General features: G+C 52.3%; 1 protein-coding gene across 2 annotated transcripts; it reads left to right on the top strand.

The window, feature by feature from the left end:
• The first annotated feature begins 1153 nt into the window (after positions 1-1153).
• H6pd (hexose-6-phosphate dehydrogenase/glucose 1-dehydrogenase) lies at positions 1154-27916 on the top strand. Of its 2 annotated transcripts, XM_051173782.1 has the most exons (6): positions 1154-1437; positions 6295-6435; positions 11555-12191; positions 13354-13471; positions 22445-22714; positions 23721-27916. In XM_051173782.1, the coding sequence occupies exons 3-6, from the start codon at positions 11574-11576 to the stop codon at positions 25079-25081; spliced, it is 2367 nt and encodes a 788-aa protein (XP_051029739.1). In that variant the 5' UTR covers positions 1154-1437; positions 6295-6435; positions 11555-11573; the 3' UTR covers positions 25082-27916. The 2 variants fall into 2 exon arrangements, with proteins under 2 accessions (XP_051029739.1, XP_051029740.1); XM_051173783.1 differs by lacking the exons at positions 1154-1437; positions 6295-6435 and adding an exon at positions 6556-6576.

The raw sequence follows: 27916 nt of genomic DNA, 5'->3' as shown, positions 1-27916 counted from the left end.
CGATGAGCACGTAGAGGCCTGGAAAGCACCCAGCTCTTAAACCCCTGGGTACCTGTCCACTCCCGTCTGTCCCTGGCTTTGGTGTCTCACGGGACTAGAGAATGTGGGAAGGGCTCTAGGCTAAGTTCAGTTGGTCTGACCCTTCCCTGCTTTAGACCTCACTTCCAGCTCTAGAGAGGGCTGGTTCTACTTGGAGAGCAACCATAGTGAAAGAAAAAAATTGGTCCATGTTTTCTCTCACACGAGTCCCCTCTCTAGGTGACCTTTCTGTCAGTGGGGTGGCTGGGAGGAGCCTCTGAAGAAGGAACAGAGCTGTGATGCTCCAAGAGTAAAGATGGGCACCCTCATCCAGGAGGTGGCCAAGGGTGCCCTGCCTTCATTAGCCCAAAGTTGCTTGAGTTGTGCTGAGATAGAGGGACACAGAGGGTAGAAAGAGCTTTGTCTTCAATGTCAGGAGGCACGGGGGATGCCGTAGGGTTAGAGTTAAATGGACATGGGGTTGGGCATAGGGCATCAAAATGGGTGGGGATGAGATGGAGCCGAGAACTGAGAGTCCTTTACACATCTGCTACTCTCTACACAAAGCACTGTTCTATTTCCTGTCTTACTTAAAGCCACACAAAATACCATCATCTGACAGTTAAACTGTACAGAAGAACAGAGAGAGAGAGAGAGAGCCCCAAGACCCTGTAAGTCAGGGGGAGTCAGAGAGCTGGAGCTGACTGGTGAAGGTGTGTCAAGAGTGTGCACTCGCAGCGCAGCGTTTAACTCACTCTTTTGGGTACAGGAATGCCCAGAGGACCAAGCTATTCACTCTACAGATGGAGGACCATGAGGCCTGGGGAAGGCAGGGAACCAGTTCCAGGTTCCAGACGAGACGCCAGAGGTACTGCTCATCCTCTGAATTTTCTCAACGACACATTCACCACCTCCACGCCTAGCATCTTTAGGGGCACATGCTCGTGTCCGCGCAACATGGCAGCCCTGCCACTGACAGTATGACCCAGGTAGGAGGCCGAGGATGCAAGGCAGGCAAAAGCTCAAGTGTGACAGCAGGACGCTAGAAAGCATTTCGAGGCCCCGCCTCCTCCGCCGCGCCCGCGAGATAGGCGTGCCCAGGCCCGAGGCCCCGCCTCCTCCGCGCTCTTCGCCCTAGGCCCCTTTGCGCGCGCTCCTGGTTCCCGGGTGAGCGCCGCGCGGGGCCGCGGTGGCCTGAGGCCTGCCCGCTGGGTTCTGTCGCTGCGCAGCCTGAAATTCTGCCGCCTCCCGGGCTGGACTTGGCCTTGCGCCCAGGCGCTCTCGGAGCGCCCAGGCGCGGTCCCGAGTGAAGCGCGCACCTGCTGAAGACGAAGCGCGGGCAGGGGGTCGCATGTCCCCACACCCCAGCCGTCTGTCGTGCTAGCCAGCCCGGGCCACTTCCTGGAGGAGCGAGATGAAGTAAGCTGCACCCCCCTGCTTGCTCTGGGCTGCGCACTTCTTGCACCCGACAGCATGCCAGCCAACCGGCCACGGGGGGTGGCTCGGGTCCCACGGTGCTCGCCCGAGTCACCGATCCTCCACACGCACACCCCTCCTTCCGCGGAATAAAGGCATCAGCACCCCACCGCACCCCACCAGGACCTGGGGATGCGGTGCAGTTAGGTGGTGGGCCAGTAGGAGGCGGGCAGGCCCCTTCCCCGGTAGCCCTGGGGGCCCAGCGCGCCCTTGTCCCTAGGCTTCCCGGAACGTGCTGCAGAGAGCGAGCCGGTGATTTCCCAAGGCTTTAACTTTGGCAGCTGCTATCGCATGAGCGTTTCCTACATACCGACCCAGAAAATTCTTTTCCAGAGGCATGGGGCCTCTGAAAGTCAGCCTTCCCAGCCTTGAATGCTTAGCCGGAAGTAAGAACTGAAAGTTCCACACAGCTGATTCAGTATCTAGTCCACCTTCCACCACGGCCCTGGAAAGGTAACCAGTTGGAAAACCAGGATTTTATAGTCTGCCGTGATGCACGCATCTGAGTTGATGAGGCTAATCTTTATTTTGGGAACACAACACAGAAAAGCACCTGCTGAAGAGGGGCATACACTTGAAATCATGGCTCTTGGAGGGAGGTGGGCGGAGGCAGGGAAATCACTGAGTTCGAAGAATGTTTTCTCAAAATAAAATAAAACCATAAAGGGGAATTGCGAAGATTGCTTTATCCGTCTGTGGCTCAGTTCTCCAGATCTGCCAGGAGCAGCTGTCCTGGGTTGTAAAGACAGGAAGCTCCCTTACACCATGTCCTCACAAAGTATGTTTTGTTCCCTGATCTGGTTTCTTCTGGTCAGCCATTAAAATAAGGTTTTACAGCCAGGGAAAATAATCTAGAATTAAGCCAGAGGTTTAAGGCTACCAGATTACAGCCTTACTCATTTTACTTTTCGGTGACTTTTTTTTTTTTTAACCTAGGACATCATACATGCTAGGCAAACACCAAACCTTTGAGCTACAGCCCCGGCTTAAATTTCCTTTCTTTCCAGATAATATGCTATTTTTTAAAGAGTTAAAAGAAATTCGTGTGTATGAGTACTGTGTATGCGTGCATGTGTGTAAGTATACAGTGTGTGTAGTGTTTATTGAAGCAATAAGAGGATCTGGGCTCTCCTGAACTGCCATGTGGACCTGAGGGATTAAACCCGGGTCCTCTGCAAGAGCAGCCAGTGCTCTTAACTGCAGAGCCACCTCTCCAGCCCTGTTTATTTTATTTGTGTATGTGTGTATACATTCACATGCCTATGGTGAACAGAAGAGGGAGCTGGAACCCTCGGAGAAGGAGTTGCGGTGAACTGTCATCTTGGTGCTAAGAGCGGAATCTAGGTCAACAGTGAGTGCTACTAGCTGCTGAGCAAATTCTCCAGCCCTCCCCTTAACACCCCCCACCCATTTGTTTTGTTTTAATTTTATTTATTTCGTGTGTGTGGTTGGGTGTTTTATCTCCATACATATCTGTGTATCACATGTGTGCCTGGAACCCTTGGAGGCCAGGTGAGGGTTGGCGTTACAGATGGTTGTGAGCTGCCATGGGCATGCTGGGAATTGAATCAGGCACCATAAGTGCTGAGTCATCTCTCCAGCCCTGCTGTGTTTTTTTGGGTCAAGGTCTTGTTTTGTACCCCAGGCTGGTCTCAAGCGCTCAGTCCTTCTCCCTCAGCATCTTGAGTTGTAGGGCTATAGACATGTTCTGCAACACTGGGCGATCATACTCCTTTCTTCTGGCCAGATGGTAGACTTCTCAAGAGTTAAGAAAGGGCCATCTCAGCCTGCAGCTCTTTGCTCTGTCATCAGTGTGGCCAGGTGGACCAGTGGAGCTCTCATGATCCATGCCTCACAGTTTTCCTGCAGCAAGGTGGCGAATTGTGTTTGAGGCTTTGTGGGAAGGGCCTTCATGGTGCTAATGTTCAGTGGTAGAAACTACCATTTCGTGAGGGCCTACAGCTTGCCAGGCATTGTGCCAGAGTGCCTTACATGGATCGTGCTCTTGTGTGCTTGTAGTGGACTTGTTTTCTGTTCTGTGGTTGAGGAACAAAGAGGTTAAAGGCTGTCCCAGCTGCAGAGAGGCAGAGTTGAGTCCCAGATCGTATACGCAGTGCCTTGGCCCACAGGGCCTTTTAGGTTTCCGTGCCTTCCTAGTTTCAGAAGGAGGATATGCGAGTCATGGGGCCTTAGCAGAGACCAGTGAGAGGCATTAGCGTTTGGAGTAACATGGCAACCGAGAGTAGTGTCTGGCTTTTGTGAGCAGCCACTGTCGGGGAAACCAGTAATGCTACACCAAGCTGCTGCCTGGTATTTTGTTGTTTGGGGATATAACCACGTATTTTCTTTCTCCTTTTTTTTTTAAGATTTATTTTTATTTCAGTGCACAAGTTTTTGTTTGCATGTGTGAGCACCATGAGTGTACAGTGCCTGCCGAGGCCAAATGAGGTCACTGGATCCTCTGGGAATGAGATTGCAGTCATAGGTGGTTATAAGCCATCACCTGGGTGCTAGGGACCGAACCTGGGTCTTCAGCAAGAACAAGTGCTCTCAGTCGCTGAGCAGTCACCACAGCCTTTAGCCACACATTTTAGAGCGGCATTGGAGGTTGGCTCTAGAACCAAATGCTTCCGTTCACATCCCATCACCTCTGAGTTATCTGACCTTCAGCAAGGTAATTTACCTTTCTGTGTTAGTTCACCGCTACACAAACGGTGGATGGTAGTGCCTACCTCACAGCACTGTGGCCAGAGTAAGAGGGCCCATCGATTGTCATACTCTAATGTAGCATGAGTTCTGATTGGTCTTAATAATAAAAACCCAGAGTCAGATATTAGGGGGTGGAAGCTGAGAGATCAGAGAAGCAGAGCAGCGGATACTAGAGTTCTCACCTCTATGAAGGACAGAAGGGATGGGCGGGGGGGGGGGGGGGGGAGGGGAGGCGAGGGGAAGGAAAGCTGGATTTGATGTGGTTAAGCCTAGTCAGCATTCAACTGTGAGCAGAGGGATCAGAGGAAGTGAGGTGGGGGAGTCCAAACTGGAAACTCAGGCTTGGCCACACAGATAGCAACCAGCTGGTAAACTCTGAACAGCTGGAGGTGAGGGCTGGGGAGCTTGGTGTATGATCTTTGCCAGTGTCTGTGTGATAGATGTCCCCCTATTCAGCAGCATCAAGAGTATATAGACGGCAAAAAAATGTGGTCACATGCTTAGGAGACGATAGTCTGCGTGTGTATTGGCCTTTGTTCTTAATAGAATTCAGTTGGTTATTCATTAATGTAACTTTGATTTAGTAATGGCTATCCTTGACAGCCAGCTGGGAGAAATCCGGGAATTTAGCAATCAAATCTTGCAAACAGGAACAGAGGGACTTTGGGTGTCCTCACTGTGTCTAGCTACAGTCAGAAGAGGCCAAGAAAGGGCTCTTAAGAAGAGCACGGTCTGGAAGCCCAGGTCCCCAGGTTGGTTGAGGTTGCTTGACACGCAGTGGGGATTCTGTTCTTTGCCTGACTGGTGAGTCTGGCATGACTGGGGCCTCCAGCTAGAGGGAACCGACCAGTGTCCTTTCATTGGACTTCTTGTTTCCTTACCAGTTCTTTTAATAAGTCCAGCTTTCTGGGCTATGATTTGAGGACCATCCCCTCTCCTAGCTCCACCCCCAGGAGTCAGCTTAGTCAACAGCAGCATCTGTGAGAGCTAGGAAAGGGATTGGGGGTAGGTAATGACCCCGACTACCTCGGGTAACTGCTGTGGTTAGCCAGCACCAGCCCCGTGCCTCTTCCTCTGATGGCCTGGGCAGGGACAGCTGTGGGCTGGCTGGCCAGGTTCTCCTTTCCTGTGAGGGTAAGCCAATCTTTCACCTTCTGGAATGTTAGCCGGGCCTTTGTCCAACGAGTGAGACACTCTCTGATGGAGAGTTAGAGAGCCAAGGGTATTGGGATAAAATCTCTGTGTGTACACTCAGTCCCAATTCTAGCATAAGCCTGTCAGAGCTATGTAGAGGAGGCCGGCCTGGCTTGCTGGTTTCTGCCTCCACCTCCTTCTTACTTATTTTATTATGTGTGTAGGAGTATGTTGCCTGCATGTCCGTGTGTGCATGCTTGGTGTAGGTTCCCCTGGAGCTGGAACTCGGGGTGCTTGTGAGCCGCCATGTGGGTCCTGGGAATGGGCCTCCTCAAGAGCAACAAGTGCTCTAAACTGCTGAGCCGCCTCTCTAGCCTCTACCCCTCTCTTCTTTTTCCTGTTTTTCTTTCCTTTGATATGATAGCCCAGGCTAACCCCGAACTCACAAGCCTCCTGACTCCAAGGACTGAGGTTGTAGGCTTGAGTTATACCATGTCCTGTTCCAGCTGTTTTTTGAATAAATTTTTTTAGATATGAAATTGTATCCTCTACACTCTTTTTGTTAGTTTTTGTTTGTTTGGCTTTTCGAGACAGGGTTTCTCTGTGTATTCCTGGCTGTCCTGAAACTCACTCTGTAGACCAGGTTGTAAATTTGGCGTTGTATTTCTTGGCCCTGTGGCCCTCTACAGGTCTCTGTGTCCCTAGCCCTTCCCTGCCTATACAGAAAGGTAGTGGCATCTCTTGGCTAGTAGGGTGGGAACCTCCCTGGAAAAGCACAGAACCAAGGGCTAGTAAAATACCTGGAATACTTAGTTCACTTCCCAGGCAAGAAAGCTGAGACCTTGGCAAGTTAAATGCCTTCTTCAAGGTTGTGTGGTTGTTTAGGATGAGGGCAAGAATGTTCTTGAGAATGGCATTTTTCTGTGTCGGTGTTGACGTCTGTGTCCTCTCCTCCAGCTTCTCGGACTGTTTAGTGATGGTTCTCTGGGACTGATGACTCCATTAGACAAAGAAGAAAGCGAGGGAGAAGAAATTTCCTAAGTGGGCATTTGGTTTCCTGCCTCTTGACCAGCGTCCAGCATCGTGCACACAGTTCTGGTAGGTCTGCTTCACAGAACCTTCTCAGTGCAGAGCCCAGAGAGAGGAGCGTTTGTGCAGAACCCTCTTAAACCCTCAAGGGTAGCCTCTGCAGTGCCGGAGGAGAGCCGAGCCCAGGTCTCACTACCCTCATCCTGGGAGGTGAAGTAGGTAACAGGCTTTGCTCCCCAGGGCACTGAGCAGGGTTGGCTCTGCAGCCCAGAGGTGAGGGGAATGACCTAGTACCTCTCACAGCAATGGTGCTGTGCACTCTGGGGCAGGGAGTCGCTTTATATTTAATTAACCTTTTTCCTTCCTTTTTTTTTTTTTTTTTTTTTCCTGAGACAGGGTCTCCAACTACTTATATTGCAGGCTGTCTTTGAATCTCCTGACCTCCCTCATTTCACCTCCCAGGGGCCATACCTGGCCTATTTAAGTAGTCTAATTAGTTAATATCTGTCTAGTATTCGTTTTTAAATGTTTTTAATTACTCTTATTTAGTGTGTATTACATGTATGCATACCCATTTACTTGCCTTTGTGCATACAGGACTCAGAGAACAAATTCATGGAGTCAGATTTCTCCTTCTATCATGCTGGTTCCAGGGATTAAAATTGGGTCATCATGTTTCTTGGTAGCAAATGCCTTTATCCACTGAGCCATCTCATCTACCCGGGGCGGTGTGTGTGTGTGTGTGTGTGTGTGTGTGTTGGTGAATGGGGGTGGGGGGCTAGGGGGTGGAGAGAGAGTGTGTCTGTTTGTTGTTTGTTAAGTCTGCTTTAGCCTTCTGACTACTGGGATGACAGGCATGGCTGTGCATGTTTTTATTTTGTTTTGCTTTGCTTTGGGTCACATACCTCATCTCTGTTAATCTTATACAACCCTTCCATCTTTCAGGCCAACAGAATCTGTCATGGTTTCTTTCTTCCTCCCTCCCTCTCTCTCTCTCTCTCTCCTCCCTTCGTTTTTATGTGCTAGAGCCTGGACTCAGGCCTCACTCATGATAGACAAATGCACTACCACTGATTGGGATCGTCAGACTTTTTCTCACTCTTGATTTTGAGACAGGGGTCTCTCTGAGTTGTCCAGACTGACCTCAAACTCCATTTGTAGCCCAAGCTGGCCTTGAACTTTTGACTCTCCCGCCTCACAGGCATGATCAACCATGTCTGGTTTCTGCCATGTGTGTTTTACAGATGAAAAGGTCAGGACCCAAGTGGATTAAGTAGTCTCTGAAGGTCCTGCAGCTAGAAGGAAGGTCAAGCCCAGTGCGTAGGGTCTTGTGCTGTGACTAAGAAAGACCGTTAGCATGGTAATTTGGACTTTATGGCTCTGTAATTCATCCCTCCTCCTGGTCTCCTCACTGTATTATGCGAATCACGTCAGAAGCAGTGGCTGAGGCAGTACAGCTGAACAGCCCAGTTCATGTTGGCTACCGCAGTCACCACAGAACTTACTGGAAGCCATTTATGACAAGGAAAAGGGTGAACTGAAGAACCTAAGGAGGCAGGATTGCTCTGACTTGGTGATGAGAGTAGGAGGCCAGGCGTGTGCATATTTTATTTTTCCTTGTTTGTATATGGATGTTTTGTATGCACCATGTGCACGCCTGGTGTCTGCAGAGGACAGAAGAGGGCATCGGATCCTCTGGGCCTGGAGTTTCAAACAGTTGTGAGCTGCCATGTGGGCGCTGGGAATTGAACTCTGGGGGCAGCTAGTGGTTTTCGCCAAGTCGACTATCCAGCCCCAGGCGTGTACATTTGGACACTGATGCCTTCTGTGCTCAGTGTTCAGGAACCTGGCAACTCAATGTATGCTCCTTGGACCTGGCCATCAGCTTTGGCCTCTCCTCCTTCTTCTCCACCCACCAGAATCTGCATTTCCGTTTGTTTGTTTGTTTTTTGACACAGGGTTTCTCTATGTAGCTTTGGAGGCTGCCCTGGAACTCACTCTGTAGACCAGGCCCCTATCCATTTATACCAGCCCCCGCCAGGGGGCCCATCCACACCCACAGGCGGAAGAGCTGGCTGTTGGCCCTGCCCCTTATCTGCTGCAGCACTCAAGAGAGTGACCTCGATACCTTGCCTGGACAACACAGTTGAGCTGGCCTTAAAGGTGTAGGTGTGGGAGAAGTGGCTCTGAAGATGGGAAAGTAGGAGAAAGGCCCCGCCCCCTTGCTCATCTCTACAAGGGGTGAGCTAGCCAGGGCAATGCTGGAGAGCGCCCCCTGGTGGTGAAGACTGGGGAGAGCTGGTGGGCTGACCATCCATGCAACTACCCAGGCCCAGAACCAGGGTGAGGTGTTGGCCCACCCCAACATCCACCCCATCTGTGATCTGGTGTGGGAGTGGGGTCGATCCTGTGGACCCAGGACTGTAGAATCTCCATGACACAGAGCAGCAACAGGATGTGCAGGGAGGGTTCTAGGGAGGGTCCAACAGGGGCCTAGAACCAGAACAGTGAGTGATTCTTTGTAATGAACGTCTGCATGGAAAAACGTATGGATAAGGGGGTTTACAGTGTGACTCCCTGGGTCACACTGCAGCTTCCATGACAATTTTCCCTTCCCCCTTTTTTTTTCTCTCTTAAATTTTATTTTGTTTTATTCTGGGGTGGATGTGTAGGCTCGGGAGGCCTGATATGAAAGACACAAAGAATAAACAAAAAGAAAACTAAAAAAAAAAAAAAATAAATAAGTAACACATATGCCACCCACACTGATTTCAGAAAGAGCAGTCGTGTAGGTATTTAGCAATCACACTGTAAACAATTCTCTGGAAAAGCCAGTGTTGCTTGCTTCAGGAGGCCTGGCAATGCAGGAGAGGAGACTGGTTTACTTGGGCACGAGGTCGGGAGCACACATGCTGTGAGGGAAAGCTGGTGTGGTAGAGGACAGGAAGACAGTATGGGTCAGGTGCCATGCATCCCGGTTGTCTTCAGAGAGGTGGCCTTGGGCTCCCCCACCCGACAGACCCTGAGACAGAGACTCCCAGCTTCTCTGTGTCCCAGCACATCCTGAGCCCTGGCTCCCAGGCCGGGTCAGGAGTTGGGATGCAGCTTGCCAGCTGGCGCCTCCTCCTTCTCCAGGCTGTTCTCTGGGCTTCAGATTTCCCCCGCACTGACCTTGCAGACTTTTCCTTCCCTCGGGGCAGAGCTGTTGCCAGTTGAGAAAGAAAGGCTCAGGTGCCAAGGACAGGAATTGGGAAGCAGAGGAAAATGCAATGCGCCGTAGTCTGTCTATGTATCTGAGAATGAATAGATACAGGGGCAACAGGAGAGGAAGCTGGGGCAAACAGAGGCAAATTTAATCCCAACTGAATAGTGCTGGTAGGCTGGTCAAGTCTGTGGAGCCTTTTGCGTGTTCGATGATCGCTCTGAACCCCAGTTTCTCATCGGTATGGTCATATTTATTCTGTTCATGCTGTCTGGTATTCAGTCAGTTTCTGTAGGTGCCTCCTCCATACTGCACCCTATTTGCACCTTTTCCTTCCATAGCTACGGTTCCTGCCCTCTTCAGTTCCTTCTGCCCTTTCCCAGAGCCCAGCTTCAGTGGAGACCCGGAGGGCTATGGTCACGTAAACACAGCACTGGGCAGGAGCAGAAGGCCAGCCCAGTATATGCTCAGGTGCTCTTGTGACTTCACCTAGACCTCTCAGATACAGCCGCTGCCACAAGTCAGGCTGGGGAAGCCGGCCTGGAAGGCATGTTTGCCAATGGAAGGCCAGTAAAGCGATTGCAAGGACACAGCTCGCCACTCTGCCACTATGAAGCTCCATTTCACAGTACCTCATTCTTCCCATGCGCAAAGGGGACTGTAGTCAAACTGTCCTGTGTGGGTCTTCAGGACTCCGGTCTGGATCCAGTGAGATCAGACTGAGAGCGTGTGGTTTTGTGATTGGCATGTATGAATATCATTTTATACTGTCAGCTCTCCAGTAAACAATGGCTAAAAGGCAGCAGGTACTGCCCTGAGCGTCGTACAAATGTAGACTAATTTCATTCTTGCAGCGTGCCTGTGATGGAGGCACCACTGTGACACAATCCAGAGGGAACCTGGGATCTTCAGGTCAGTTGTCGGGTTATTAAGGACTGGAGCTGAGCCTACACTCAGACACCAGGCTGCACAATCTTTTGTTTGTTTGTTTGTTGTGGTTTTTGCTTTTGTTGTTGGGTTTGTTTGCGTCTTTGTTTTTTAGATAGGTTTTCTTGGTGTAGCCCTGGCTTTCCTGCAATTTGCTCTGTAGACAAGGCTGGTCTTGAACTCAGAGATCTACCTACCTTTGCCTCCTGAGTGCTGGAATTAAAGGCGTGTTACACCACCACATACCTTCTATTACTATTAATATTAGTGTTCTTGTTATACTGAACAGTTTGCTACTGAACCACCCCCCCACCACGCCCCAAAGCCTCTGCTTTCTCTATTACATTTATCAGTGTTTGCATGTGTGCACATGTACACGCACATACACATGGAGGAGGTCAGAGGTCAGCTTGCAGGTGTTGATCCTCTCCTTCCAGCGTGTGGGTCCCAGGGATCACACTCAGCATTGTTGTGTTGGGTTGGGGGCAGGTGTGTCTCCTCCACAATGAACCATCTTGCTGGCCCCCAAGGCCTCTCTTAGTTGTGATTTAGTCACGGAGTCCAGCAGACATGGGGAAAAGCTGAGAGAGGGTGAGTGTGGGGTCGTGCCCTCTCCCACTTCCAGCCGCGGACTGGGCAGGTGCCTGCTACTGTCGGCTAGGGTTTCCCTGCTGTCCCGCCAGCCCGTGCTCATGGCCGAGGCTAGCTGTCGCGGTGAGGTGGCCCCCTCCTCTGTCAGTGCTGTGGGTCTCCCTGGTGGTTTGTGTTGCTCTCTGGTGCTCCTAGCAGCAGAATGCCCTGGATCCATCAAATGGCCTTGGATTTTGCCGGGCACAATTCCTGCTTACAGAACAAGCTCCTTCCACGCCGACTTCCTGGCACAGAGGCCAGGCTGCTCAGGAGGGAGGGGAACGCTGCTTGACTATAACATTTCCCCAAGAAACATGGGGCTATTTCTCGCCAGGCAGGAAATGTTTGATGCCCTAGCTGTGTTACCTTCCACATTATAACCTCCTGAGCCATGTCTGATCTTCCTTGTTCCTTGTCTGTTCTTCCCAGGCACCAAGACATTTGGAAGATGCTCATAGTGGCAATGTGCTTGGCCCTCCTGGGCTGCCTGCAAGCCCAGGAATTCAAGGGACATGTTTCCATAATCCTGCTGGGAGCAACGGGGGACCTGGCTAAGAAGTATCTTTGGCAGGGGCTGTTTCAGCTGTACCTGGATGAGGCTGGGAAGGGCCACAGTTTTAGCTTCCATGGGGCGGCCCTGACAGCCCCCCAGCAGGGCCAGAAGCTCATGGACAAGGCCCTGGAATCCCTCTCCTGCCCCAAGGACTTGGCGCCTAGTCACTGTGATGAACTCAAGGCTCAGTTTCTGCAGCTGAGTCAGTACCGCCAACTGAGGACAGCCGAGGACTATCAGACCCTGAACAAGGACATTGAGACCCAGGTCCAGCAGGATGGGCTCTGGGAGGCTGGCAGGATCTTCTACTTCTCTGTGCCACCCTTTGCCTATGCAGACATCGCCCGCAACATCAACAGCAGCTGCAGACCACACCCAGGTGCCTGGCTGCGTGTTGTTCTTGAAAAACCCTTTGGCCATGACCACCTCTCAGCCCAGCAGCTGGCTTCAGAACTTGGAAGCTTTTTCCAGGAAGAGGAGATGTACCGGGTAGACCATTACCTGGGCAAGCAGGTGAGCTGCCGCAGCTCGGAGCCTGGCATGGCCATGCTATGTGGTTACCAGGGGTCTATCAGCAGGGACTTCCTACCAAATATAGAATTGTGGCAGAGAGTGTTGGGGACCCCCAGCACCCATGGTCTTCCTGAAGGCATCAGGGAAGCCAGCAGGACCACTCTCCTCTATCTTGGCTTCTGAGAGAGGGTGTGTATTCTGACTCCTCCATGTTGATCTATCTGCTCCACAGACGTGGTCCAGGGACTCTGATGGCTGAATCTGGCATTCATTTGGAAATGCTGTGAGAACTAGAATTACTTTTTTTTTTTTTTTTTTTTTGGTTTCCCGAGACAGGGTAGAATTAGCTTCTAAAACCCCTCACTCATGTGCCATTTTGAAATAAAAATCTTTTTCGTCTTGAAGTCTGTCTTGAGGCCAAACACTGATAACAACTTAGAACCGAAGAAGGGAAGTGAATCCCAGAGTCTAAACGTTTCTCCTCAGCCTAGAAACAGGAGCTTGGAGGGATATCCTGGAAGGCACAGGTCAAGGCCAGTTCACTCTGCAGAGGCCTCAGCACTCTGGGCTCATCCAGTGCTAGCATTTCCAGCGCTAGCATTTCCAGCGCAGAGTGCACTGCGTCCGTGCTGTTTGGTACCCAGACTGCTGGGCTAGGCCACACACTGGGAAGGGAACCAACTACACAGGCAGGTACTTTACTTCCCACCCAACCCTTTGTATCTGTCCTGGCAATAGTGTCAAATTGTGTTCCCCAGACCAGGGCCAGTCATGAAAAGGGTTCGTTGGCCTGGAAATGAAAAGGAATAATATTAAATGTATTCAGTTTAAAGTTTTTCACGTTAGTCTTAAGAGACAGAGTTCATCCCCGTTCTGATTTTTCCCCTCTTTGAACTGCAGATTGAACCTAGGGTTTCAGGCATGTGAGGCAAGCACTCTACCACTGGGCTATAGCCACAGGAGGACAGTTGATTTACAGCATGCTCTTTCTTGGCTGCGAACCGTTAGGTCGTTTAGTTTTGAGTACCTCCACTGAGCTGTGAGATCTGAGGGCTAGGAGCTGGTATCCACAGACGGCTTTCTCTTAAGTGAGGGGGTCTGGAGCTCAAGAGCCTCTTCCTTCGCCCAAGAACCTGGGATGACCAGTTTTCCTCCCCGACAGGCCGTGGCTCAGATCCTGCCCTTCCGCGATCAGAACCGCAAGGCCTTGGATGGCCTCTGGAACAGGCACCACGTGGAGCGGGTGGAGATTATCATGAAGGAGACTGTGGATGCAGAAGGTGCGTGACAGGTCTGGCGCCCCAGGGCTCCTCAGCCTCGCCTGCCTGGTATTTGGTGGCTCTCCAGGCCCTGCAGTCTGGAATGCCAGCCAGGCCTGTGCACCATGGCCATCTCAGCTCGGAGGGATGGTTTCTGTTGGTGTGTGACCTCCCTCCAGGACTCCTGCTGTGTGCTACCCTGTTTAGTGGGCTAGCCTGCGGGGTGCCCGATGGCAAAGCCCAAGTCATCGCTGATGCCTTGGGAGGCATTTCATCCAGTGACATGTACCTGGGGCAGACACTTAAGTGCTGGAGGTTACTCCAGGTGTGCATGTGTGTGTGTGGCGAGGCGCACGCATGTGCGTGCATACGTGTGTGCGTGCATGTGTCTTTTAAGGCAGGGTCTCATAGCCCAGCCTGGCCTCAAAACTGCTACATAGCCAGGGATGACCTTGAACTTGTGATCCTCCAGCCTCTGCCTCCCTGATGCTGGGACTCTAGGTGTGTGCTAGAATATACATTCAGCTGACGTGGGTTTTACGATAGTGTGGCGGGGGTCACTGCAGCTGTGAAGTTTTGTGCTTGCAGCAGAGATGCCAGCTCTTAGGCCTTGGCAGCCTCTCCTATGCCCTCCTCCCTCTCACGTGACCTTAGTATCCTTGCTCTTCCTGTGAGAGGCCTTTGCGGGTCACTCCCTCTGGAAGCCACAGACTGCCATTGCTCTCTGCCAGGCTGCTTTTGTCCTGTGCCGGCCTTGCTGTCTCTCACACGGTTATAGGTTCCAGGAGGGCACCCACCTTACACAGTGCTGTATGAATGGTGTCAGTGCAGGGTCGGGAGACAGAGGTTACACTTGCCTGTGCCTGTAGTGTGGTGACCTCAGTGTGTCTGACACTTTTACATCTCTGGCAAGAGCATGTTTTGACGATGGTGACAGATACGGTTACTTTGAGCTCTGGCATTCTACAACGTTATTACAAAATTTTTAGAAGTGTGCGCGTGAGTGCATGTACGCATGCATGTATGTGTGTGTGCAGTGCACATGTATGTCATGTGATCTTTCTTCGCCATGTGACTCCTAGATATTGAACTGAGACCATCAGGCTTGGTGGCACCTTTACTCAACAAGCCATCTTTCTGGCCCCGTTATTATTATTAAAACTATTTTTTATATTTACTTCATTATTTTATGTGTGTCAGTATTTTTCCTGAACACACATGTGCACCACATGCATCCCCAGTGCCCATGGAGGTCAGAAGAGTGTGCTGGATCCCCTGGGACTGGAGTTACAGGTAGCTGTGAGCTGTCACCGTGCGGGTGCTGGGGATTGAATGCAGATCCCCTGCAAGATCCCTAAGTGTTTTTAACTACTGAGTGCAGGGTTAAAATAGCTCCAGCCCCGTTATTAAGATTTTTGATCACTACATTTATTTGTAACTACATTATATTATTACATCTAATAATCATATGATAATATTAATAATTCAAAAGGCTAACTATTAACTGTGTCCCTAGAAGCCATGTGAGGTGGGGACAATTGCTGGCCTTCTCTGAAGGAAGCAGCTTGGCACTCTGTTCAAGGTCCTTGGCTGCAGTGAAGGAGTTTGCTTCTAGGCCAGCGCTGCATACTAGCTCTCACTGTGTTCTAGCTCTCACTGTGTTCCAGCTCTCACTGTGTTCCAGCTCTCACTGCCAGCGCTGTGTTCCAGCTCTCACTGCCAGCGCTGTGTTCCAGCTCTCACTGTGTTCTAGCTCTCAGTGTGTTCCAGGTCTCACTGTGTTCCAGCTCTCACTGTGTTCCAGCTCTCACTGTGTTCCAGCTCTCAGTGTGTTCCAGCTCTCACTGTGTTCCAGCTCTCACTGTGTTCCAGCTCTCACTGTGTTCCAGCTCTCACTGTGTTCCAGGTCTCACTGTGTTCCAGCTCTCACTGTGTTCCAGCTCTCACTGTGTTCCAGCTCTCACTGTGTTCCAGCTCTCACTGTGTTCTAGCTCTCACTGTGTTCCAGGTCTCACTGTGTTCCAGCTCTCACTGTGTTCCAGCTCTCACTGTGTTCTAGCTCTCACTGTGTTCCAGGTCTCACTGTGTTCCAGCTCTCACTGTGTTCCAGCTCTCACTGTGTTCCAGCTCTCACTGTGTTCTAGCTCTCACTGTGTTCTAGCTCTCATTGTGTTCCAGCTCTCAGTGTGTTCCAGGTCTCACTGTGTTCTAGCTCTCACTGTGTTCTAGCTCTCACTGTGTTCTAGCTCTCACTGTGTTCCAGCTCTCACTGTGTTCCAGCTCTCACTGTGTTCCAGCTCTCACTGTGTTCTAGCTCTCACTGTGTTCCAGCTCTCACTGTGTTCTAGCTCTCACTGTGTTCCAGCTCTCACTGTGTTCCAGCTCTCACTGCCAACGCTGCCCAGTGCCACCAACCCACATGGCTGTATGCTACCACCCCCCCAAAGTGTGACAGTGACCTGGCCAGAGCAGAGAGCTCTAGGCTCCTGAACCAAAGAAGAGGTAGAGGTCTGTCCTTCCTATCTCCTCCATCTGTTCTTTCTTCTTCATCTTGTCTTCCTCTCGGTAACTCTGGCTTCTCTCCTCTCTCTCCGTGTGTGTAGTTAGTGCTAGAAGCTCTGGGCCGGGGGTAGGGAGAGATGAGATCCAGCCTCTGAGAGGCAGGGTGGGGGTGAGAAACTCCAGTATGGAGGGTGCAGGCAGACTGTGATAGGCAGGTGAGGAGTGAGGGGCAGGAGGCTATACAGGACTTCCCAACCAGGCCTGGACAGGCATCTGTCCATCAGGAGGTCCTGGGTCTCCCTCCTCCAGGATCCATGGCAGAGAACAGGTACCAGCCCCTCATGATGACCTTGCCTATGTCTCTGGAAGTTTCCAGAGCCCTTCCAGGTGTCTGATGTGGGAGCAGGAGTGTGCGCGGCTCCTCCTACTTGCTTCAGCCGCAAAGCAGAGCTGCAGATCTGGTCCTGAGAACATGGATCCAGTGGGAGGTGTAGCAGCCGCTCCTGAGCCAACCAGCAGCAGAGCCTACACCACCTTCTGCTGCCTGGACTTGGTCTTTCGTGCCAAGGCTGGGAGGCGGGGTCTCTGTGCTCACCATGGGGCACGGGGTTGGCTGTGGCCCTCTCACTCCACACCCTGCCCTTCTCCTGTCCATTTCCTCCTCGTATTGCACACCCTCTGTGGACTCTTTGCAGGGTCTCTGTGGAGACGGGCCAGGTAGGCTACAGCAAAGGTGCCTGTGAAAGTTGGGAAATAGAAACCGGAGGAACAGACAGAAAGCCAGGTGGATGCCTGGGCAGGTGGACTTGTTGAGTTGAGTCAGGGGCTCTGGCTCCAAGGCTGCTGTAGAAGGTAGATTCATCTGCTCGCTCCTGAGTCCCCAGCATGATACTCTCCCACTCAGTGAGAGGCCAGGCGGCCAGGCTCCCCTTGTTCCAAAGGCCTACACCTAGTAACAGATAGGTAGGGCCTACAGCTAGGAACAGATAGGGCTGGCTGTGTGGGACTGGCCTGCTATCTGGGTTTACTTCCTTTTAACAATTGTTTTGTTTCATTTTGTTTCATTTGAGACAATGTTTCTCAATGTAGCCTAGGCTGGCCTCCATCTTACACTATAGCTCAGGCTGGCCTTGAACCCACAGAAATCTTCCTGCCTTGGGCTTTCAAGTGCTGGTATTACAAACAGAAGCTACCACTTCCTTCTTGTAGATTCTGTTTTTGTTGCAACTGGCCAGGGTTTGGGTCTTTCTGGTGTAGATACAGGCCCAGAGCAGTGGATTATGGGAGATGTTGCCACCAAGCCTCAAGCCACTTGGGCCACACAGTGAGCACACAGGGGTGCTGGGAATCTTCTTGGCATCTTAAAGCGGCATCTGCCAAAGTTCAGGTGAGCCAAGCATGGCCTCCCTCTTCCCACCTCTGGACAGGAACTGTAGATCTGCCCAAGTGGCCACATCGGGTGACAGCGCTGGGCTTCGATGAGTGATTCTCCCGTTCGCCTCAGTGTAGGCCGAATGTTTCAAGGCTGAATTCTGAGTCCTACAGTCTGAATTTTAAGCAAAAAAGACCAAAGTCACAAACTGTTCCCTGTCCACTGTCGTCCTCCCCACCCCCACATTCCACACTCATGGGTTACTCCTACCTAGAGGTAGATGCTGGGGGAGTTTAAACTGTTCCCTGCATTCTGGGAGAGTAGGGGCTGCTATCCAGCCCTGTCACAACCCGCCCCCCTTCGGCTTTATAGCAGCCATGGGAAAGGTCATGTGACTCTTTGTCTCCCACCCCTGTCCAGCTGGGTGGTCACATTTCCCAGCTCCCTCCCTCCCCTCCCCAGCTCCCTCCCTCCCCTCCCCAGTTCCCTCCCTCCCCTCCCCAGCTCCCTCCCTCCCCTCCCCAGCTCCTGCAGCAGCCTTTGGCTCGGTGGAGCTTGCTGCAGAGGCTGGGGCACCCTGGAGGAGGAAGGAAGAAGCCATCCTTCAAGCCCGCAGTAACCCTGCAGTTTCTGACCTGGGTTTAGCCCAGGATGCCCTGCTCCTGTCATGAATGCTCTGGGGCCCTCAGTGGGGTCTCCTAATGCAGCAGCATGAACTGTGGATGTGACCTTGGTCAGGTCACCTGCTGCAATGTAGCAGTGACTCCAAATGGCCCTACAGAGCAATCAGTTCTTAACGACAGTAGTCTGTGTCCCGGGGTTTGATCATCGCAACCCAAACTTCTAACCATTGCGTTCCTCGCCCTCTCAGTGCCCAGGCCTCAGGAGTTGGCCTCCCTCACTGCCTTGTACTCGCTCCGTTTCCTCTGCACGGAAGCCTCGGGGTGGGGAATGGGGGGGAGGGGGGAGACACACGCCTTGAGACTGTCCTTGCTGGGCAGCGTCTCCTCCCAGGCATTAGGGAAAGGGGTGTGATGTGTGCATTAGAGCGAAGGCCCTGTCCTTTCACCAAGGGACCAAAGCAGCCAGGGTCCTCCCAGGTAGCTCCAGCCGTCCTGCCTCCCTTCCACTGCCGCTACCGCTGCCGCTGCCTGTGACAGATGGCACTGGCACTTGCTCAGCAGAGCGGGGTCCCTGCTGTGCTGTTTGCAGGCTGAGCTGCAGTTGCTGCAGCCTCGTGTCCCTAGTGAGGGCGACAGGGAGAACAGGCAGCCAGACAGGCTCCTCTGCTCCTCTGTCCTTATTTTTAGCGGTCCCAGAAGACGTTGGTAGGGACTGCAGCTGGCTTTTGGTAGTTTTTCCTTTGTTTCGTTAAAATATCTATTTTGGCTGGGAAACCCAGCTCTCCCACAGCAAGGAATCAATGGGAGGGGATTGTTGGCTCGCTTCCAGAGATGTGACCCTCAGCTCCACTCTTATAGTGCTGAGAAGCCATAGTAGTATTCTCTGGGTGATTTCCCGCATTAAATTAGATAACGTCCATGGACTTACTTAACAAATAGAGATGCTCTCCAAGTTTGCCAGGAGAAGAATGATCTTAAAATGGCTATTCCAACCAACATTGGCTTAGTGTGTGACAATATGTAATTGGTCTATAATGCTCTTTGTCCTTTCGTAGTTAACCCCCATCTACATTCCCGTATATTGACAATCTGCATAATATATGTTTAACAGTTCTGTATTTTTGTTCAGTTCTATTTATATCACAGAATATGCTGTATAAATTCTATAACTAGACATTTTGTCTTTCCAGATTTTGCTATTTTAAATAGTACTTCCTGAAATTTTTTTCTGAGGTCAAATTCACATATTCTGTAAAATTCACAATTTAAAATTTGTGACTCAGTGTTGTTTTAGTACTTTGCAATATTGTGCAGCCAGTCTCTCCTTCTAGAATATTTATAATCGTCATTAACTATTCCCCTCTAGTATATTTCTACAGTGCAGTCACTGGGCCAAAGCTGGCGAGCAGTTTCAAGCCATCTTCCATCCCTTAGACTGAGCAGGATGAGAAGGCAAAGCCACGCTCCATCCTGGACTTGCACAGCTAGGAGCTGAGTTCACAGGGTTTTCTTTAAGTTGGCCATGCTGCTTCTACTTTCTCTTTTCAATAATGTGGATTTTAGCTGGCACCCTTTAACCTTGGAAAAGGGTTCGCAAAGCCAGTACAGACCCCCTTTAGGGGAAAACCATCAGTTCCTGGACCAAGCCAGCACACTGAGTACTATGTGAGTGCTAGCACCTGGCCTCCACCTGCCGGCTCAGCTGCTGAGTCCCACAGTCTCTCTGTGGTCTCTTTCTCCTTCATGTGTGACCCAGGCCACAGCCCTGGTCCTTCCTAACTGACCGGGTTGGGAGCTGAGACCATAAATACACGGGTTGTGCTAAACACCGGCACCCACATACCTCCAAGCTTGAAATGAAGGAATAAAGGTTGCTCTCTTCCACTCAGCAGGTAGTAAACCCTAGGCACACAATCTCCCCAGAATCAAGAAGCAGGTGGATAAAAATAGGAAAGGGACCACTCAGGGATTTAGGAAATTAATGAATAGTAAGCAGATCGCGGGCTTTTAAGGACTCTGGTGCTCTTTCTCCATCAAAAATTCATCTGTTCCTAAAGCCGATGGCGTCCTCTTTTTGCCTGAGTCTGCTCTGATTCATTGATTTTATCGGGCATGGGTTTTCCGTGTCTGAGCAGCTCTGAAGCAGGGTTGCCATCGGGGGTGCCAGGCTGAGCCAGCAGCCAGCTTCTTCCTGAGGCTGTAACTAGCCAGGTTCAAATCTCGCTGGGGCCCAGTGAAGTCCATTGTCGCCTTACCCTGTACCTCTGGTGACAACCACCAGATGTCATGTCAGCGCTCTTCAGAGTCAGCAGATTTTAAATGGACACCATCATAAGATGCAAGTACCTTGTTAAAAGATGATTTGTTTCTGTCTTATGTGTCCAAGCATCTTGCTTGAATATGTTGTGTCTGTGCATCACACAAGTGCCTGGTGCCTGTAGGAGTCAGAAGAGGGCGGCATGTCCCCTGGAACTGGAATTAGGGATGGCTGTGAGCCACCATGTGGGTACTGGGAACTGAACCCTGGTCCTCTGGAAGAGTGACAAATGCTGAGTCACCTCCAGCTCCCCACAGCTATCATTTTTAAAAGAAGTATATCTTTTTAAAGGACTCTGTTTTTATTTTGGGGCCGCACTATGTAGCTCTGGCTGTCATGGAACTCACTCTGTAGACCAGGCTGGCTTCAAACTCACAGAGGCGTAACTCCCAAGAGCTGGGATTAAAGGTGTGGGCCGCCACTGCCTGGCTCTATTTTAAGTGTGTGTGTGTGTGTGTGTGTGTGTGTGTGTGTGTGTGATGTTTATATATGTGAGTGTGTACCTGTGAAGCCCGGAAGAGGGCATACATCCCTTGAAGCTGGAGTTCAGATAGATGAATGTTCTGGCAGCCAAACTTGGATCTTCTGTAGAGTGGCAAGAACTCTTAACCATTGACCCTTCTCTCTAGCCCCACAACTGCCTATTTAAATTTTTCTATTTCCAGATAGTCACCATGTCTGTCTAGCAGGGCAGGTTCTGAAGACTGAGGGTGCCTGCTCAGCCTGCTCAGAGCAAGCCTCCCCTTTATTTGTTTGGATTAAATATTAACTAGATTCCAGGTAAAATAATGCTTAGAAGATACATGCAAGACAAATATAACGGTGTAATAAGAAATGCAAACAGGTTTTAATTTAAATATTTTGTTTGCTCCCCTGGGAATGAGCCCAGAGCCTCAAGCATGATAAATACAATCTGCCCCATCCAAGCTCCTACAGTGCTTTACTTCAGAGACCCTTTAGCATGTACTTATGTATTTACTCACTATTGTGTGCATGTGTGGGCGTGTGCACGCCATGGCACACATGTGGAGGTTCGGTGATAACTTGTGGGAGCCATTTTCTCTTTCTACTGTGGGACCGGTGGTGTGAACTCAAGCTGTCAGGCTTATCGGCAGGTGCCTTTGCCCACGGTCATCCTTGCAGCTCCCACAGTGGCTAAAAGCCCTTCAACAGCTCTTGTGTGCCTCCTTGGAGTCTATCCTATATCCTGTCCTCTGTTGTTTCCAACATTGAGTGTGCTTACTTCTGTTTGTATGTTTGTGCATTTTTGTATGTGCGTGTGTGTATACACACGTGTGTACACACGTGTGCTTGTGCGGAGACAGGTGTCTTCCTCAGTCACTCTCCACATTATTTATTTGGAGTTAGGCTCTCGTTGCCACCAGCCAGCTGTTACTGGGGTGCCCCCGTTCCCATCTCCTCAGGGCTGGAGTCATTGCAGGTATGCACCACCACACCCGGTTTTTTACATGGGTGCCAGGAATGTGAGCTGAGCTCTTCATGTGCACATGACAGGTGTGTTGCTGGCTGAGTCATCTCCCCCATCTCAGCCAGCCCTTGATTCTCTTTACTCTTGTCATACATGTCTGTGTGCTTAATCAGTATGCTGTTGCGTTCTAGTGAGGAGATGTACACAGTACAGCAACTTTCTGTTTGCGTGTCTCTTTTTTGTGGTGCTGAGGTTGGAGCCCAGGGCCACATGTGGGCTAGGCAAGGCTGTGCTGCCAAGCTCCGCCCCCTCTTGTCCCCTCTTCACCCTGCCTCCCTTTGCAAGCCTGGGGGTCACTCCTACTCCTTTCTCTGCCACACTACCCTCCTCTCCCCATGACCAGTTTGCTCCACCGGCTGGCCAGTGCCCAGGGAGGGAGAGAGGCAGGCTAGGAGGCTAGCCAGGATCCACAGATGTTTCTGCCTAGCCCTGAGACTAGAATCTTCCCAAGACAATTCCTGAACAGGCCCAGCCCCAGCAGGCCCATCCCTCCTCTTAGAGTAGTTTTTGATGGAGGGAGGTTGCCCCGACTGGCCCCTTTCCTGTCTCCTGTTGAGGTTTGCTGTGGCACACCTTGGCATGGGTTCTTTGGATGAAGGAATGAGGATGCCAGGAGAAGCGATGGGTTGGGGGTAGTTAGTGTCTTACCGCTGCGGGGGACCCTTCTGACAACGCCCCCCCTGTCGCTCAGGCCGAGCCAGTTTCTATGAGGAGTATGGTGTCATCCGTGACACGCTGCAGAACCATCTGACTGAGATCCTCACGCTGGTAGCCATGGAGCTGCCTCACAACATCAGCAACTCAGCCGCCGTGCTACAGCACAAGCTCCAGGCTTTCCAGGCCCTGAGGGGACTGCAGAAGAGCAGTGCCGTCCTGGGCCAGTACCAGGCCTACAGTGGGCAGGTGCGTCAGGAGCTGCAGAAGCCAGACAGTTTCCAGAGCCTAACACCAACCTTTGCGGGTAGGTACCAGGGCCGGCAGCTGTGGTCACCACCAGCTGGAGGCAGCTTTTCACCCAGTGCCCTTTGAAGCCTGGTAGCTCGGACTCCCAGGAATCTTGACAACAGTACTGCTCAGTACATGGCGATCAACACCCCCTAGGCCTTCTGCCAGTTTGAAGCTGCCGGTCACCTACATCAGCCTCCATTCAGTCCCAGAAAGGTCTTCTGAGGACGTGCCTGTGGGGCTCACATAGGAGCCACCTTCGTGGGCCGTGTATGTAGCTTCCATAATACCGCAAATCTGTCCAGCCACAGCCAAGGAATGTCCCTGTGGACAGATACCACATTTGGCCGACAGATAACCTGCTAGAGCCACCTGGAAAGTTCCAGAAGCCTTTTGGGTAGAGCGGCTGGCTCCTAGCAGGTAGAGACAATGGGCATGAGCCAGCCCCTGTATATAAAGGCCATTTGATGCCGTTCGGCACATTTACCTCCTCTCACTCGGGGCTCACACTCCCAGCAGGCCAGTGCAGTTATTGTCCTCAGTGGCGAGGATGCAAGAGGCCAGGTGAAAAGGCGAGACCTCAGCACGGCATCTGTGACTGTGGCACGCACGCACACACATGCCCGTATTCCTCCCACTCCACAGACTCTCCTTACCTACCCCCCACCCACCTGGCCTCTACCCATGCTTGGCTTTGCTTTCCATTCTGGGGGCTTCACACAAAGAGAGCTGCCCTTCCTCAGGCATCGCCCTTACCGGTCAAGATCCAATGTGCCTCTCACCCCTTTTGCCCCACCACGGAACCTTCCATGGCGGGCTCCAATCCTGGTTAGACCAGGTCTCTCAGAGGGACCTTGGAGTGCTGGTGTTGTGGCCATAGAATTAACCCCACTGGCTGAGCCACCCCTGCCTGGGAAGAAGAAGGCTGAAGGCACTGCAAGGCAGGGGCAGGGCGGGAGCAACGTGGGCTGCATAGCCCGCTCTCAGGCTCGGCGTCACGCTCTGTTCTCTCTCCACCTCAGGTGTCCTTGTCCACATTGACAACCTGCGCTGGGAGGGTGTTCCTTTCATCCTGGTGTCGGGCAAGGCCTTGGACGAAAGGGTGGGCTACGTGCGGATCTTGTTTAAGAACCAGGCATACTGCACCCAGAGCGAGAGACACTGGGCCTCGGGGCGGAGCCAGTGCCTGCCTCAGCAGATCGTCTTCTACATTGGGCATGGCGAGCTGGGCCACCCCGCCATCTTGGTCAGCCAGAACCTGTTCAAGCCCTACCTGCCCACCCAGAGCTGGGAGGAGGTGCAGGACCAGCCCGGGCTCCGCCTTTTTGGCCGTCCTCTGTCTGATTACTATGCCTATAGACCTGTGCGGGAGCAAGACGCCTACTCCACCCTCTTGTCTCACATCTTCCACTGCCGGAAGGAGTCCTTCATCACCACAGAGAATCTGCTGGCCTCCTGGGTCTTCTGGACCCCGTTACTGGAGAGCCTGGCCCTCGAAGCCCCACGCCTCTACCCAGGGGGAGTGGAGAGCGGACACCTGCTGGATTTTGAGTTCAGCGGCGGTCAGCTGGCCTTCTCCCAGCCGCTAGAGGTGCTGCTGCCAGAGCTAGGGTCAGTCCCAAAGCCCAGTGACTTCCAGGTCCTCAGGGCCCAGTACAGAGAGAGCCCACTGATCACAGCCTGGCCAGAGGAGCTCATCTCTAAGCTAGCCAGTGACATTGAGGTCACCGCAGAACAGTCCGTCCGACGCTTTGGCAAGTTCCATCTGGCGCTGTCCGGTGGGTCAAGCCCCATTGCCCTCTTCCAGCAGCTGGCCACAGGGCATTACAGCTTTCCCTGGGCCCATACGCACCTGTGGCTGGTGGATGAGCGCTGTGTCCCCCTCTCGGATCCAGAGTCCAACTTCCAGGGGCTGCAGACTCACCTGCTGCAGCATGTCAGGGTTCCCTACTACAACATCCACCCCATGCCGGTGCACCTGCACCAGCGGCTTTGTGCCGAAGAGGATCAGGGCGCCCAGACCTATGCCAGCGAGATCTCAGCCCTCGTGGCCAACAGCAGCTTCGACCTGGTGCTGCTGGGCATGGGCACTGATGGGCACACGGCCTCCCTGTTCCCACAGTCACCCACCGGCCTGGATGGTGATCAGCTGGTGGTACTGACTGAGAGCCCGCTCAGGCCACACCAACGCATGAGCCTCAGCCTGCCACTCATCAACCGTGCCAAGAAGGTAGCCGTCCTGGTCATGGGGAGGACAAAACGTGAGATCACCATGCTGGTGAGCCGTGTGGGCCACGAGCCTAAGAAATGGCCCATCTCGGGTGTTCTGCCTCTTTCTGGTCAGCTGGTTTGGTACATGGATTATGAGGCCTTTCTGGGGTGACAGGAGCTCCCCGGTCTTAGTCCCTCTCAAGCCTTCTCTCATTCACCCAGTGTGCCTTGCTGTCTGGAGCCTGGTGCCGGAGTGGGGCCCCAGAGAAGGGAGGACAAAACCCTGCCCCACGTCCTGGGTCCACTGGTTCTGTGCAATTACGGTGCCTAGACATTAAAAAAAAAAAAAAAAAAAAAAGCAGGCATAACTCAGGCCCCTGCTGTGGCGATGCCTCGGAACTCAGACAGGAAAGAAACTCTAAGCCTCTGCCAGCTGCTCGTCAGTATCTACAACACAGGACATGACAGGGAGGAGGCTGCAAGTTCACCAGTGTGGTGTGCGAAGACTGGCCGGAGATCCCTGGACTGTTTTCTGTAGGAAGAGGAGCCAGGGTGGGAGGAGAAGGGTGCGGATCTTCCGGGTCAATGTAGTGCTCCGAGCCAGGCAAGAAGAGTAGAAACGGTCCCAGATTGCACCAGGCAGCCTGCCTCTTCTGGAATCCCTTCCTCCCTCTGTGTATCCTCCTTCAGGCAGCTTCTACCTGCTCTGTGCCCACTGTCCTCAGCATTCCCCATTGCCCTTCTCCCTGTATACCAAGGGGGGGGGGACACAGACACTGCCATGTCAGCCCCCCCCCGCCCCATCTAAAGACCTGTGCTCCCTTTCCCCTCTGAGAACCGTTCTGCCATCACTGGACCATCAGGTGTCTCTGATCTATATGTAGACAGGGCTCTTTGTTTCCCCTGGGAGGTTGGGGGTGACTACAGCTCATAGCCTCTCTCTAGGGCGTATGTGACCAATTCCCAGCACTAGGGGGCAGGCTGTAGCCGGCTCACATCACACTACCTCTCTAGGGCTCCAAGCCTGGCCGCTGACTCTCCACCACTTCCTTCACAGCTAGCCTGGTACCACTGGGAACAGGATAGACACAGCTCCCAACTCAGCCTCCTCCGGGGTCTCTGAATTTTTATTTTTATTTTTTTTTTTAAAGAAAGCCAACAACAAACATAAAGCAAGTGTCTCAGGGCACACGCAGTTTCGGTTTCGGCCTCCTGTTAGTCACATGGACAAGGTAGGGCATAGAAGGGTTACCACAGTCCTTGCCTCACACACAGAGTCTCAGTGTCTTCCAGGAAATCTGTTTCTCTCCTTTTGATTGAGTGTATTTTCTCCCAGGCCGTGCCTGGAAAAGAACCTGTGTTTGCACTAGAGATGTGTGCAGTGTGGCCTGAGCCGGGGCTCTGGATGGATGAAAGGCATTCTTACGAAAATTCTGCTTCCTCTGGCCCCCAGGGGCCCAGACTGACAGAACACCTCTATTGCAAGAGAGCTACCCCTCTGCCACCGGAAAGGACCCACAATGCCCTGGGGTCCTTTTCTGGCTGGTGTAGCTGCTGGTGAGCTTCCACCTTTGGCCATGTGGGGGAGCCCACGAGCCACCACTCACATTCCACCCAGGAGGCAAGTTTAGTGCCTCATTTCTTTGTTTTATGGTCTGCCTCTCTGGCTTCCCCAGTGAGTTCTCATCTGTTCTTTAAGGCCTCTGCCCTCTGAAGTTTCAAAGTCAGAGAGGAAGGGGTCTTGCATGCCTCGGGAGAGAGGGTGAACAGGCTTTGTGTCACCGTTCTGAATAACAGTGAGTCACTGCCGGGCCCGAGCCTAGAATGTCCTGTTCTTACCCAGAAGAATGACTCGCTCTATCTGTGGGGAGCTGCACAGGGACGGCCAGGGTGGGGAAATACCAAAGATTTCTTTTCCAGGAGCAGGCACTAGTGCAGTGGCATTGGGAAGGCTGGGGGAGACATGGTCAGTCTCTGGCGTGCCCCTGTGCATGGCATGCCCTTTTCTCTTCTGCCCTGGGGTTAGGAAGGAGTGATGCTCAGTCAGGACCCCCCCCCCCCAGTGTGCTGGCTGCTCTCCAGACCTCGTGGCCCTGTTGTCCATAGAAACAGTGCTTTCTATCACCAGTCAGTCACATGACCCATGTCTTGAGTCTCAGGAAGGAGTTCTCAGCCTTAGGACCTGGGATACCCTCAATTCTGTTTTTCATTAAAAAAAGATTGTTGCTTGCTAACCACTTACATTGAGTTGGCCACCGTGTGAAGAACACAACCTTTGCCAGTTTCCCGCCTGTCGGGAAGTAGGGATCTGAGGCAGGGAAGAAATGATAGGTGTCCAGGACCCTGGAGGAAGAGGGATGTATGGCCACTTGTATCTGGGACACAGCCTTCCTTCCCCAAAGTCCACTTCCACTCAGGCTCCCCCAGGGAGGTGAGGTCCTGCAGCTTGGGGACCCCTGGCCTCGCAGTGCAGCGGTCTCCCGGGCTGCCACAGGGCGCTGGGGGGATGCCGCTGGCTGCATCCCCATCATCCCTTGGGGAGAGGGGAGGGAGTGATGACATAAGGGGAGCAGAAACCTACCCTTTGCTTGGGTGGACCTTGTGTGTCTCATGCTGACAGGCAGATGCTAAATGCCAGCACACTTTGTCCTGTGGACAGCCCAGTTTGCTGCCGGCGGGACCTCAGTGACTGATAATATCAAACTCAGATTCGATAGCCCCTTCCCAGCACCCTGGGGATGCAGGAGGGCCTCACATGGCAGACTCAGGTTCCCTGAATGGGCCCATGATTGCTTCATGGGAAGGACACAGGGGCATGTGAATGGCATAAGGAGCCCTTGGGGTGACATTGACAGCATCTCCTGCCCAAACTTTGCAGCTTGTGAGGGGCTTGTGGGTGGCACAAGCTAGATTCTGATTTCCAGCCCTGGGCAAATGTTCCTGCTGATTAATTTGTCCCTTCTTAATTCCTTGCTTCTTTTTTATGATTAAATTGTTTTAAATTGTA

The sequence above is a fragment of the Phodopus roborovskii genome, unplaced genomic scaffold (assembly GCF_943737965.1).
Source record: "Phodopus roborovskii unplaced genomic scaffold, PHOROB, whole genome shotgun sequence".
Classification (NCBI taxonomy): domain Eukaryota; kingdom Metazoa; phylum Chordata; class Mammalia; order Rodentia; family Cricetidae; genus Phodopus; species Phodopus roborovskii.
The sequence above is the reverse complement of the archived record's forward strand: the minus strand, read 5'-3'. Positions and strand labels throughout refer to the sequence as shown.

Excerpts from the sequence above, each read along its gene's own strand:
- H6pd (XM_051173782.1), top strand. The coding sequence starts at position 11,574 with ATGCTCATAGTGGCAATGTGCTTGGCCCTCCTGGGCTGCCTGCAAGCC. Across the intron at positions 12,192-13,353 it reads ACCATTACCTGGGCAAGCAG|GCCGTGGCTCAGATCCTGCC; the intron begins GTGAGCTGCCGC and ends CCTCCCCGACAG. Across the intron at positions 22,715-23,720 it reads CCTAACACCAACCTTTGCGG|GTGTCCTTGTCCACATTGAC; the intron begins GTAGGTACCAGG and ends TCTCCACCTCAG.